General features: G+C 35.0%; 1 protein-coding gene across 6 annotated transcripts in view; it reads left to right on the forward strand.

The window, feature by feature from the left end:
* The window catches only part of LOC136848271 (uncharacterized), a 163,231-nt gene that overhangs the window by 117,291 nt on the left and 30,940 nt on the right, over positions 1-15,000 (forward strand). The window contains exon 1 of one of the 6 annotated variants that reach the window (XM_067120656.1): positions 1,974-3,956. The exons of the other annotated variants lie outside the window; for them this stretch is intronic. Coding sequence (XP_066976757.1) covers positions 3,872-3,956 — 85 coding nt within the window. The 5' untranslated portion in view covers positions 1,974-3,871. Of the gene's footprint in view, positions 1-1,973; positions 3,957-15,000 lie in introns of those variants that run through there. 6 annotated transcript variants of the gene reach the window in all.

A 15,000-nucleotide genomic window follows, 5' to 3' on the forward strand; every position in this document is an offset into this window, starting at 1 on the left:
AATAATAATAATAATAATAATAATAATAATAATAATAATAATAATAATAATAATAATAATAATAGTGTAGAACTCTCAATGCCGAGAACAGGGGTAATTTCGTATAAGGTCCACAATAATATATCGATAGAATGTATAATAAGCTTTCGAACCCTGTCCTGAAGATGAACCCAGGACAGGGTTCAAAAGCTTTTTATACATTTTTATAAAGTCTCACATTCTATTTATAAATTATTGCGGACTTTATACAAAATAATAATAATAATAATAATAATAATAATAATAATAATAATAATAATAATAATAATAATAATAATAACTGATTCTGGAACTGCAGGCACAAACGGTAAAATAATTGTTTTGATAATCAGGTCTTCATTATTCTTTGTATTTTATAGTATAGTTTTTTCTATGTATTCAGTGGTCCCGCCTTCTCCTAGGAATCCAGGCTTGCATGTTTCATAAATGTGTATACACTAAATCTTTTCCATGGTTATGCCAAGCTAAAAATATCTGAAGGAATGCCGTAAAATTTTTAAGACCATTGATCTGTCGGGCAGTGCTTGAAACGCCCACTTCATTCAAGCACAGAATTTAAGTAAAAACAAAGAGCCACATGCTATAAAAAATACTAAAAAATAATCGAGAAAATTAGAAGTAACTTGTCACCACTCTGAAGATAGTTTCCGATGACATCTGTTCTTGCAAGTTTTAACTTTAGAGAAATTACTTACTTGCATTTCAGTTGTACTGTCTTTTGATCATAACTTCTACAATAAATTCGGGAAACTGAATTTTTTGTAAAATAGCAAAAGCCTTTTACTCACTAATATCTGCGAAGGCTTGCAAAGTAAAGAGTCAAATTTAAATAATTTGTATAATAGTTTATTCCTATTTTCTGAATATTTCATTTACATCAACCTACTCTTTACCTCTGATATAGCAATACAAACTCGGAGTTGAAATGAAGAAGAAATATATTTTTAAAATGGTAGAAACTATATGAATACGTTATTGATATGTTTACCAACAGCTACACTCACATCTAGCTTAACGTTGGCATACACTGTTAGGGCATTTAATATTATTTCCACATCAACAGTCAGCAAACGTGCACAACAAGAGAGAGAGAGAGAGAGAGAGAGAGAGAGAGAGAGAGAGAGAGAGAGAGAGAGAGAGAGAGCTGCTCAATACGTATAGACTATTCTCTTACATTGATTCTGTAATTGGAAAATTCCTGCTGATATAAGGAAAGGGAATGTAAGGAGAGAGAGAGAGAGAGAGAGAGAGAGAGAGAGAGAGAGAGAGAGAGAGAGAGAGAGACTAAATCCCATTTTTTTTTAATAATCCAACAGGGTATCTTAAACCAATCATTCTGTTATTGTGCACAAATTGTTCACCTTTGTGGCAAAACTATAAAAATGCCAATTCCATTTTTGAGCTTTCATTGAAATCTGTAAAATCCAGAATTGTTAAGCTAGTTCCATCTGAGGATGACTGAGAAAGAGCTGATTAAAAAGATTAAAATCTGGAACCCTTTGGGGCTCTAATCAAAAAATCTGCCCACGTAGGGGGGAAATTTCATTCGTATCTCCTGCGCATTCGGTTGGCACATAAGGGAAAATTTGAAAATATGAAGATGTGCTAAGATATTTTAATAATTTTTATGGTCAAGTAAGCAAATCAGAGTGAATGATTATTCAAAGGTATGTTAAGATATTTTGATAGATTTTAGTCAAGTAAGTAAATGTGAAAGAAAGATTCTCTGAAGATATGTTAAGATATTTTAATAGTCGTTTAGTCAAGTAATCAAATGAGACTGAAAGATTACTGGAAGGTATGCTAAGATATTTTAATAGATTTTATGGTCAAGTAAGTGAATAAGAATGAATAAAACACGCAGATATTAAAGTTTAACTTCTGCTAGTGTTTATACGATCGACGTAAGGGAAATTTAAATGTGCGGAACAGAAGGCACGGAGTAAAACGACAACAAAAAAACAGCCCCATATATACGAGTCAACTATAAACATGGAAGCAACCAGGTGTGTCAATTCTGGCAAAAGTTGCCGGGAAAAAAAAATAGGAAAAGCTGGGGAAACGTATGAGGAAACTCGATCTGAAAGCCTCTTTTGACGGCGGAAGAAGAAGAAGAAAAAGAAGAAGAAGAAGAAGCATCTGGCAACCATGCCACTTTCCAGCCCGCTGCCAGACTGGAAGCAGAGCCATCTGAACGCAGAGGAGGGCGCCTCTGGAATAGCAGCCAGCCAGCCAGCCAGCCAGCCACCTAGCCAGTGCCGTTCGAAAGCTGAAAGCGAATGGTTGTGCGTGTTTTTCCTCGCCGCTCAGTCGAAAACATTTTATTCCCCTTTCCAACCAAACTCGACAAACGTGTGGTTATTTGTGTCCTAATTCTAATTTATCTCTTGTCAAGGATCAAGCTGTCCTTGGATAGATAAAGAAGAAAACACTTTAAATATAAAAGGAGAAGAAACAAGTAACGAAGAAGCTTAAACAGTGGAAATTTAGTACATGTTTGCTCAGGAGAAAACCCGTAGATGGCTTATGTACCCTAAATGATGGATGGTCTGTATGAAATTTGAATAGCTGAACTATTTCGTGAAAGAGCTTAATGCGATGTTTACCTTCTTTGACGGGAATATGATATTTGCACACTGCAAATGAAGTCAGTAGATGAACGTATAAACTAAAAAATAAATTGTACAACTTTATCGCTTAAAGGAATCGTTACTTTTGGTATTAGTAAAGGCAAAAGTGTTATCCTTATAAAGACAGGCTTGAAGATAGAGCATTTACAGTACTCGTAAGCCACTGTATGTTCTCTGCATCTCTTGTCTATTTAGAGTGAAGAAAGGAAAAAACAAACTTACTGGAGTGCATAAACAATAAACAATAGCCTGGATTGCCTTTGTACTTAGTGTTAAAGTCCAGATAAGCATTCGGGAAAACAATTAAGTACTCAGGTACTCAGGTGAAATAAGTCTGTCCCCGATTTCGAGGCTGAGAAACTAACAGAAACTAATAGAAAGTCCGGTTTTTTATCTTAGACTTTTAGAACTTCACACGTGTGTGTTTATCAACCAGCATAGACCTTATCCCCCTTCAAGACTTTGTAAGACTGAAAGGCTAACGTAAAGTCTGCACCGTTCTCAAGACTAATAAAATACAATAAGGCTTATTTTTTTTCTTAGACTTGTAGGAAATCTACTTCACACGTGTTAGTAACAACCAGCATAGAACTTATCCCCTTCGGGACTTTTTCTGACTGAAAGGCTAAAGTAAAGTCCAGCTCTGTTTCAAGGTAGACATTATAACCAAGTCTGATTTTTTTTTTATTTAGACTTCTAGAACTTTCACACGTGTGTTTGTGTGTGTGGGTGTTTATCAACCAGCATAGACCTTATCCCCATCAAGGCTTTTTAAGACTTGAAAGGCTAACGTAAAGTCTAGCCCCGTTCTCGAGGAAAACAAAATAACAGCCTGATTTTTGTTTTAAATTCAGACTTATAGGAGAGCTTAACACGTGTGTTTTTAGTAACAACAAGCATAGACCTCATTCCCTTCAAGACTTTGTAAGACTGAAAGGCTGACGTAAAGTCTTAAAGAATAATAAAAAGTCTTAGAAAAAAACATCACTCGTGTTTTAAAGACTCAACCAGCAAAGGACTTATCCCCAATCAAGACTTTTTAAGACTTGAAAGGCTAAAAACTTCGACGACAGCTACGAAGGGAGTCCCTAAAAATATTATAACCCACCTAAAAGCCTGAGTTGGTCGCTGACGACCAATTAACACCCACTCTTCCGCCGCAAACGCCCTTCAGACCATTTTTTGGGAAGGTCCTTAATTAGATGGCGCCTAAAATGATGTCCTTGTCCCTGACCTTCTACTGCTGGTGCTGCTTCTGCTGCTTCGTCGGCGTTTTCTTCGTCGGAGGTAAAGGAGTAATTACTAAGGAGGTGTTATCACGTTGTGTTTAGTTTGTGTTAATTGTGTGGGTGTTTGTGTGGGTGTTGTGTGTGTGTATATATATGTGTGTGTATGCATGTATGTATGTATGTATATATATATATATATATATATATATGTATGTAGGTATATGTATATATATATATAATGTATATATGTATGTATATATATATATATATATATATATATATATATATATATATATATATATATATATATATATATATATTTATTTATATATATCCCCACTGCCTGCGAGTGTCCTTTGTGTTGTCTATCCGGTCACCCTTGTAACTACAAAAAAAAGAAGAGTTTTAATAATAAAACTTGTAATGGTAATTACCCCTATAACTGTTTATCATATGCTTCGTCTATATGGGGGGAGAGACGCTAAATGGAACACCTAATGAAATTATTAGGGCATTTCATGCTTATTATTTAACAATAATTACAGATATTATAGTTATCGATATCTATTTATTCGTGTCCGCTGATTCGAATTTTTATACATTTTTTTAATGGCAATTTGAAAACGCCAATGGAAAATTGCTATTGATGAAGTAATCGATATATATTAAAATTGAAAAATATCTTAATATATATAAACAATATTGCTCAGTCTCTCTCCTTGGAGAAGTACCAGGGTAATAGAAGGGAGTAATATTCTAAGTTAAATAAGGCAATAATAATAATAATAATAATAATAATAATAATAATAATAATAATAATAATAAATAACATATTAGAACTTTTGCTAAATAATTGCTAGTTACAGTATTTTTGTATTTTAATCATTTACATTATATATATATATATATATATATATATATATATATATATATATATGCATACAACTACCTCCACTTCTCATTGCAGGAAAAATTACAAAAACCTAAACATTCCGAAGTGGATACCAGAGCAACACGCGAATTTTATGTAATTAATAGTTAGTTTAATTGAGAATGAAAGTAGAATTTAACACCACCAAGAATTATCATGGACAAGATTCTATGCAGAGGTTTCATAAATTGTGAATCACCTAAATTTAAGGATTTTAATCCAGTTTCATAAATTGTGATTCACCCAGATTTGAGGAGGATTTTAATCCAGTTTCGTAAATTGTGATTCTCCCAAAATTAAGGATGATTTTAATCCAGTTTCGTAAATTATGATTCACCCAAATTTAAGGATTTTAATCCAGTTCCATAAATTGTGATTCACACAAATTTGAGGATGATTTTAATCCAGTTTCATAAACTGGAATTCACCCAAATTTAAGGAGGATTTTAATCCAGTTTCATAAATTGGAATTCACCCAAATTTAAGGAGGATTTTAATCCAGTTTCATAAATTGTGATTCACCCAAATTTAAGGATTTTAATCCATTTTCATAAATTATGATTTACCCAAATTTTCATAAATTGTGATTCACCCAAATTTAATCCTTTTAATTCATTTTCATAAATTGTGATTCACCCAAATTTAAGGATTTTACTCCATTTTCATAAATTGTGATTCACCCAAATCTAAGGAGGTTTTTTTTATCCAGTTTCATAAATTGTGATTCACCCAAATTTAAGGATTTTTAATCCAGTTTCATAAATTGTGATTCACCCAAATTAGAGGTTTTTTAAGCCAGTTTCACAAATTGTGATTCACCCAAATCTAAGGAGGATTTTAATCCAGTTACATAAACTGGAATTCTACCAAATTTAAGGATTTTAATCCTTTTTCATAAATTGTGATTCACCCAAATTTAAGAAGGATTTTAATCCAGTTTCACAAATGGGAATTCCTCCAAATTTAAGGATTTTTAATCCAGTTTCATAAATTATGATTTACCCAGATTTAAGGAGATTTTAATCCATTTTCATAAATTGGAATTCTCCCAAATTTAAGGAGGATTTTAATCCAGTTTCATAAATTGTGATTCACCCAAATTTAAGAATTTTCATCCATTTTCGTAAATTGTGAAGCATAACCACGCGCCGACCAAGAGATCCTATATAAAAGAAACGTCGCCATTTTGTTCTGCCCCCAAGAGTTTTCAAAGATCTAAAATCATACGAGTGACAGAGAAAAAAATATTCCTTATTCCTTTTCCACAATATTTGTGATTCCCCAGATGCGCGATGTTTATCGAACCAAGTCGTCGCCTTTCTCGAAGGGAAGCGATATAAACCTACGGTGTTTGGATGTTATACGTGCAGTGCCAATATTTGTGTAGGCAGGGATATATCTGTGTTGAAAAGCTGCCTGTTGGGGACATATAAAGCTTAGAAAGTGAAGCTTGTTTGATTGGTAAATAAATACGCATTTCAGATATGTTGTATGTTCTAGATTCTTCATCTTCTTCTTCTTCTTCGACCTCGAATCTGTTGCCCTGAAGATATGTTTATACTTGAGTGTGATATTGTCGTACAATTTTTTATTGTGCTGGTGTATCACGAGAGAGAGAGAGAGAGAGAGAGAGACAGACAGACAGACAGACAGAACCTGGAAATTAGTGGCCTGAAGATAATATTTATACTTGTAATAATTAAATTGTTATAAAGGATTTTTGTTGCTTTAATGTATCACTGGAGAGAGAGAGAGAGAGAGAGAGAGAGAGAGAGAGAGAGAGAGAGAGAGAGAGAGAGACAGACAGACAGACAGACAGACAGACAGACAGTGGCTAATGAAAAGTCGGATTTCACCATGCAGCAGCAGCCAGCAGGGATCTACTTGCAACAAATCATAGAATGAACGATGGCTCGACCCATCTCATAAATAAACGAAAACTGGCCCCCGTCCCCCCTCTCCTTCATCAGGCATAATTGAACTAACTGACAGTTATAAATGACAAAAAATATAAATAATTTCCCTGGAATCATTTTCCCCGCTGTTCTTTTGCCCGTAGATTTAAATGAGAGAGAGAGAGAGAGAGAGAGAGAGAGAGAGAGAGAGAGAGAGAGAGAGGGAGGAGATTGGGCTATAAAAATGAATTATTATGAATATCCTTATTTGTATTACCCGGTTATAAATCTGACTGAATGCTGTTGTATGTTTGTATGCTCGGTGTAAATTCGTACGTACATACATACTGAGATGTATATATATATATGTATATGTATATGTATGTATATATATATATATATATATATATATATATATATGTATATATATTCATATATATAATATATATATATATATATATATATATATATATATATATATATATAAATATATATATATATATATATATATATATATATATATATATATATATATATATATATATCATATACATATATATGTATATACATACATATATTTATATAATATATATATATATATATATATATATATAGAGAGAGAGAGAGAGAGAGAGAGAGAGAGAGAGAGAGAGAGAGAGAGAAGCTCTGTAAGGAATCATCTTCATCAATATTTAATGCCAGGTTTTGTCTTCAACGGTCTAGACGTCTGATGAGGGTCTCTTCTCTCTCTCTCTCATTCTCTTCCATTCCATTCATTCTCTCCTGAACATCCTTTTTTCGTGTTATGCTTTTGTGTTCCTTTTCTTCGCTCTCTTGACTGCTTCTCTACCATCCCGCCTTGTCATCGTGACGTCCAGAGTGTCCTGATTAAGAAATTCTTGAATTCATAGTCTGTTTAATCCTCTAAGATATACAAATCTCATTCACTCTATAATGTGTAATACAATATGCGCTCAGTAATTCATTCATAAATGTGATTAATGTTTACGTACAACTCTTCAGATTTTATTTCATTGTCTTACGTGTCTCGAATGTTTAGTTTTATGCAAAAGAAAACTATTGTGGCGGCTTTGTCTGTCCGTCCGCACTTTATTCTGTCTGCACTTTTTTCTGTCCGCAATTTTTCTGTCCGCCCTCAGATCTTAAAAACTACTGAGGCTAGAGGGCTGCAAATTCTTATGTTGATCACCCACCCTCCAGTCATCATGTATACCTAACTGCAACCCTCTAGCCTCAGCCGCGGTTAAAGTTTCATGGGCTGCGGCTCATACAGCATTATACCGAGCCCACCAAAAGATAGGTCTATTTTCGGTGGTCTTGATTATACCCTGTAGCTGTATAGAAAACTCGATTGTGCCGAAAAAACTTCGGCGCATTCTTTACTTGTTGTTCTGGCCACTAATAAAATATAACACTGACCAGTCATCCAGGATCAATTTCCATTTGATCACGGATGCTTTATGTGAGTTTTCCCTTCCTAGGGTCTCAATATGAATTCATTATCTACTTTGTCTATTCACTGAGGTAACAGAAAGGTTCTACAAACTGCAATGCTTGGCCATGTCTCTTTCCATTTGATCAAGGATGCTTTGTGCGAGTTTTTCCTTTGTGTTGTCTAAATACTTCATAACTCCTTTGTGTAGGTACTAAGGTAACAGAAAAGTTCTGCAGACTGCAATGCTTGTCCATATCTACTTTGGCACTGATGTTGCAGAAATGTCCTACAGTCCTTTCTCTGTGCGAAAACCTGTACGTTATTGATGCTTCTAAATTAGCTCTCCTCTTTCAGTCCTGACATCGATGTTCCCAAGAAAGCATTTGTTACATGCAATACATTTCATTTACAGATACAAGGCCCTTTTTATTTGTACATCATGCCCCTTCTTACATGTCTGATGAAGAGGGGCCTTAAGCTCACGAATAAACATATTTTTGACAATACGAAAATGCAAATAATTCAAAATAATAGAAAACGAAAAACAGAATGACTTATATGTAGCATCCACATGATGTATAATATATATACATATATATATATATATATATATATATATATATATATATATATATGTGTGTGTGTGTGTGTGTGTGTGTGTGTGTGTGTGTAAAGATAAAATCCACGAAGGAAACGGAAACACTGGAGTGCTGGGAGGCCCTTCGACACTAGTCCTTTACTTAGCAGACTCTGCTAAGTAAAGGACTATTGTCGAAAGGCCTCGCAGCACTCCAGTGTTTCCGTTTCCTTCGTGGATTTTATCTTTATTTATATATTCATCACGTTCCATATTTTCGTGATTCAGTTATACATATGTGTGTGTGTGTGTGTGTGTGTGTATGTGTGTGTGTGTGAGTATGTGGATGTTTGTCTACACGAAACTTTCAATGCGTTGGTTCCAGAAATGCAAAGATGAGAAGCTCATTATTACCCTGGTAATATTTTGTTTCGGGTTAAAGGTAAAGTAATATTTAGCTATAAAAAAATGTAGAACGCGCGTAGCACACGGCAGGGAAAAATAATAGACCGCCAAGTTCGTATGTTACCACAAAAGTCCAAAAAAAGCGCCTCCTGGTAGCGGGAGTAAGTCGTTAGAGGTAACATATGGTCGGCGGCTGTCAGGGCGACTTCCCTTTCTAATTGACCTGTGGTCATCTTTCCCCAGTGCATTAAAAGCCAAACGTTTTTCTGCGACGCTTTCAGAGGCAGATGATTTAAGGGGCATTGACAAGCAGACCTCAATTCTGGAATTTCAAGTCAATGGTCCCTGTAGGCTTGTTCTGTATAAATAGGGTTCATTTTCTTAATAATAATAATAATAATAATAATAATAATAATAATAATAATAATAATAATAATAATAATAATAATAATAATAATAATGTTGGACGGAGGATAATCATTTTAGGAAACCTTGAAAAGCCACAGAGATTCATACTCTGAGCTGAGCGTAAAAAATCGTCAAAGAATTTATTTAGCCACAACGTAAAAGCGGTCCACTTACCAGCAGACCCCATATTCACACTTTGGAAGAAGTATAATCCTTTTCTGAAGCTTTGACAAGCAAACACACAGAGATTCATACTCGGGGCTGAGCGTAAAAAAAATCACCAAGAAACTTATTTAGCCACAACGTAAAATCCTCACATCCTGATGACTTACATCCTGCCCTCCCAGATAAAATATGAGACGAGGAGCCTTTTCAGACCTTGTAAACTGGGTTTCTCGGGGAAGTCGACAAATAAACTCTGTGTTAATTAAGTGTCAGTCATGAAAGGCACAAAACATTGCTTGGGTTAAACCTCAGGAAGACGGCAGGACGACTTTTTTTTAGGACGACCTTCTGAGGACGACTTTTCAGGTCGATTTTTCAGGTCGACTTTTGAGGACGACTTTTTGAGGGCCTATTTTTCGAGGACAACTTTTTGAGGACGACTTCTGAGGACGACTTTTGATGACGACTTTTCAGGTCGGCTTTTCCGGTCGACCTTTTGAGGACGACTTCTGAGGACGACTTTTAAAGACGACTTTTCAGGTCGACTTTTCAGGTCGACATTTGAGGGCGACCTTTGAGGGCGGCCTTTGAGGTCGACTTTTGAGGACGACTTTTCAGGTCGACTTTTGAGGTCGACTTTTGAGGACGACTTCTGAGGTCGACTTTTAAGGAAGACTTTGTAGGTCGACATTTGAGGTCGACTTTTAAGGTCGACTTTTAAGGAAGATTTTTTAGGTCGACATTTGAGGGAGACTTTTTGAGGTCGACTTCTGAGGACGACTTTTGAGGTCTTCTTTTGAGGACGACTTCTGAGGTCGTCTTTTGAGGACGATTTTTTAGGACGACTTCTGAGGACGACCTCTGAGGGACGAGTCCTTCAACTCATGTCATCATCACCACCATCTTCATAATTTTCTTATTTTCTTGTATTTCAGTAATTTACTCGCATTCTTATCTGTTTATTAATTTTTTAACACCTTTTAATAATGAGCGATTTCTTTCTGTACCTCCCATTACCTTCTGTTACTTCTTTCTAATGAACACCATAATATTCTTTGGAAGCTGGAATTTCAAATCACTGACCCCTGTGGTGGGCTTGTTCCATATGAATAGGGTTCATCTTATGATTGATAATATAATAATAATAACATTCTTTGGAAGATGGAATTTCAAGTCAATGGCCCCTGTGGTGGGTACGGATCATCTTATGATTAATAATAATAAAAATAATAGTTTTTGGGATTGTCGTAAACATATTGCAGGGAATTACTGCATGAAGGTTTTTAATCCTTCTTTTAAAGGTGCTAAGTTGAAATTTCTCTCGAATCAATAGCCAGTCAGAGAACGCGTCCGTCTTATTTTGTTGAAACCATTTCAGAATGAGATCCATTACAAACAAGTAAAACATGCGGCGCAGTCGAGTTTTCTGTACAGCGTGTAATCAAGGCCACCGAAAACAGATCTATCTTTCGGTGGTCTCTGTATAATGCTGTATGAGCCGCGGCCTATGAAATTTTAACCACGAGTCGGTGGTGACCTGGCCTATATAGTTGCCAGACGCACGATTATGGCTCACTTTAACCTGAAATAAAATAAAAACTACTCAGGCTAGAGGGCTGCAATTTGGTATGTTTGATGACTGGAGGGTGGATGATCAACATACCAGTTCACAGCCCTCTGGCCTCAGTAGTTTTTAAGATCTGAGGGCGGACAGAAAAAGTACGGACGGACAGACAAAGTCGCCACATTAGTTTTCTTTTACACAAAACTAAAAAGCAATGGGAATATTAACCTGAGAGAATCAGTAATGCCTAGGACCTGCATATTTTATCTAGGAAATCGCTACATGCAAAAATCTGCAAGAATAACAAGAAAAATACGCAATACTTTGATGATTCTTGCTAGCATTCGTTTTTGTTAATGGAGAGAATAGAATAAAATTGGAGATCTCAAAACATGAGCTCTGGCAATCAAAACGCAAGGATGATTTGGCTGATTGTATGAAGGGAGAAAATGGGATATATATATATATATATATATATATATATATATATATATATATATATATATATATATATATATATATATATATATATATATATATATATATATATATATATATATATATATATATATATCTATCTATATATATATATATATATATATATATATATATATATATATTTGAGGCATATAACTAGACAGATAATGATGGTTTTATTTTGTACTATTATTGACGAATTTTGTATAAAACCGCCCAGTGATAACAGATGCAAAGTCTCAACTGAAATAGACAAATCAAAAGGAATCTCTCGTGCATATCATTACTGGCAAAACTTCTTGAAGACTCGCGCTCGGAAATTAAAACACAAACAAGCATTCAAATACACACACACACGCATACACACAAACACACACACGGACACACACACACGCTCCCATTAACAGAGACGAAGCCGCCCTCCGACAAAAACTTCCAACGCCTAAGAGCGATTCGACAAAGGCAATGCAATTCTGCCGGAACAAAGTCATCGGCATAAGTACGGAGGATTCCCACCCCCTACCCTCTCTCTCTCTCTCTCTCTCTCTCTCTCCTTCTCTCTCTCTCCTTCTCTCTCTCTCCCATTATCGAAACCTAATCATGCGTTATCCGAATAAACACTTCGGCTGAAGAGGAAAGAAGAGAGGAAAGGAGCGGTCGATCTGAACCGCGTTCTAATCAAATTTGCCTGAGTCCTTCTCTCCGTCTCATTTTCCTTTTCTCTCTCTCTCTCTCTCTCTCTCTCTCTCTCTCTCTCTCTCTCTCTCTCTCTCTCTCTCTCTCTTCGGATGCAAATAATAGGAGGTTCTCCGGAGTTGAAGAGAAATGGAGTAGAGATAGGAAATGAAAGGTGGATGCAGTGTGGAGTGAAGGGGAATGAAAGAGGATCTTTTGGAGAATTGACTTTGATAAGGTTAAATAGAAACTTGTGTATTAGGTGGTAATGAAAATAAAAAAGACTTATATGCATAAATATATAATGTATGTGTATACATATGCATGTATAAATGTATATGTATATATATATTTTTTATATATGTATGTATACACATATACTTATATAATGTTTATATATATATATATATATATATATATATATATATATATATATATATATATATATATATATATGTGTGTGTGTGTATATGTATGTATGTATATGCATATAAGTATATGTATGTATGAGAGAGAGAGAGAGAGAGAGAGAGAGAGAGAAAACCAACAAACATCTGAAGGAATATGCCAGGATATATAAAGTCATCTGAATGCGTATATCAGGCGACATATAACTGTAAAATAAAACCCTTATAAAGAAATCCTTTTATTGTCCTAACCCTCGATAAATCTTTATCCCCACCAATCTTTAGATAGACCCTTCTTCATCAATAATCGAGATCATTTACAACTCCATCATTCGTAATCATTCATAATTCGACAATCCCCCCCACCTTGTGACATTCATTAATATCACTCTCTCTCTCTCTCTCTCTCATTCGAATCCCGTTTTTTTTACCGATTCCGTTTTCTACGAGGATCCAGAACCAGCTAGCCAGCCTTGCTGAAGTCATCAGACACGTACACATGCAAACGCCACCCGGGTTGCCGGAATTATATGAAAATTTTCGGGTGTGAAATACGTTTCATGCAGAGGTCTCTGCAGATGTTCGAAAGGGAGGGTTTTGGTTGTGGGGGGGGGGAGATGATGAGGTTTGAGAGTTTATGCTTACGTTAGGATCGTGATGAGGGAAAAAGATGAGTAAATATCGCAGGTAGGTTTTCGGACGATCAAACTGTGATTTTCTGAAGGTGTGTTGTGTGTGTGGAGAGAGAGAGAGAGAGAGAGAGAGAGAGAGAGAGAGAGAGAGAGAGAGAGAGAGACAGACAGACAGACAGACAGACAGATAAATCAATATATTAAGAATATAGTCTTTTTATTTTTGCACTGATGCTTTGCTTTTTCTAATTTTAGTATTAGCTATACGCTGATGCTTGATACCTAGTCTTTAATCTTCAATTGCCCACTTTATATCTATGTGATTATATATATATATATATATATATATATATATATATATATATATATATATATATATATATGTGTGTGTGTGTGTGTGTATATATATATAAATAATTATAGATAAATACATATATAATATATATATATATACAAAGAGAGAGAGAGAGAGAGAGAGAGAGAGAGAGAGAGAGAGAGAGAGAGCAAAGGCTGTTTCAAAATTCCTTGCTCGCTGTATCAATTTCCAAGTTATCACAAACATCAAAGCTGTTCTGCACCCAGAGAAGCTTTTCATCTCCCGAACCATTGCTAAAAGCACCTGACGTTTTAGATCTTCATCATTATTCCATTTCCATTGACAGGGATGCAACTGAGGAAATTTAACAAACAAATATCAGGTCGTGCCATATACCTTAGTATGATCATTTCATTCGAATATCTCGTGAGAAATGCCAACATCCAGATTCCTTTTCTTTTCATGTAGAGATAGTGAGAATTCAGCGGTGAATTTATCGGCTCTTCATATTGGCTGCAATATGCGAATTTACTTTGCGAATATTTGACGAACTGCATTTGTAATCTTTATCCTAGGAATACACACACAAACACATATATACATATATATATATGTGTGTGTGTATATACAAAATATGTATGTATATACATGTATGTATAAATATATATATACATGTATATACATAAACATGTATGTATATATATATATATATATATATATATATATATATATATATATATATATATACACACATATATATATATATGTATATATATATATATATATATATATATATATATATATATATATATATATATATATATATATATATATGTGTGTGTGTGTGTGTGCACGTTTACAGACCCACCGAGAGAGAGAGAGAGAGAGAGAGAGAGAGAGAGAGAGAACTGTGAGCAATCGCCCAACTATTCCAGGTAATTCCCAATGCATGAACGGAGAGAGAGACAGAGAGAGACAGAGACAGAGACTGAAAGCTTCATATCCGCCCAAAATCAATCGTCGCAATACGTGAGGTCAAAGAGTCGGACGTGAATGGCCGCTGCCCTCAGGAGCCGCCGGGTGAAATGTACAACCTGTGCCTGGGTGCTGTGTGCATTCATGAATAACGCCTTGATAGAAAATGAATAATGTATGAGGCCGCGAGAGACAGGCATCGCACGAAGATTATGTAGG

This window comes from Macrobrachium rosenbergii, chromosome 18, assembly GCF_040412425.1.
Source record: "Macrobrachium rosenbergii isolate ZJJX-2024 chromosome 18, ASM4041242v1, whole genome shotgun sequence".
In the NCBI taxonomy this organism is placed as follows: domain Eukaryota; kingdom Metazoa; phylum Arthropoda; class Malacostraca; order Decapoda; family Palaemonidae; genus Macrobrachium; species Macrobrachium rosenbergii.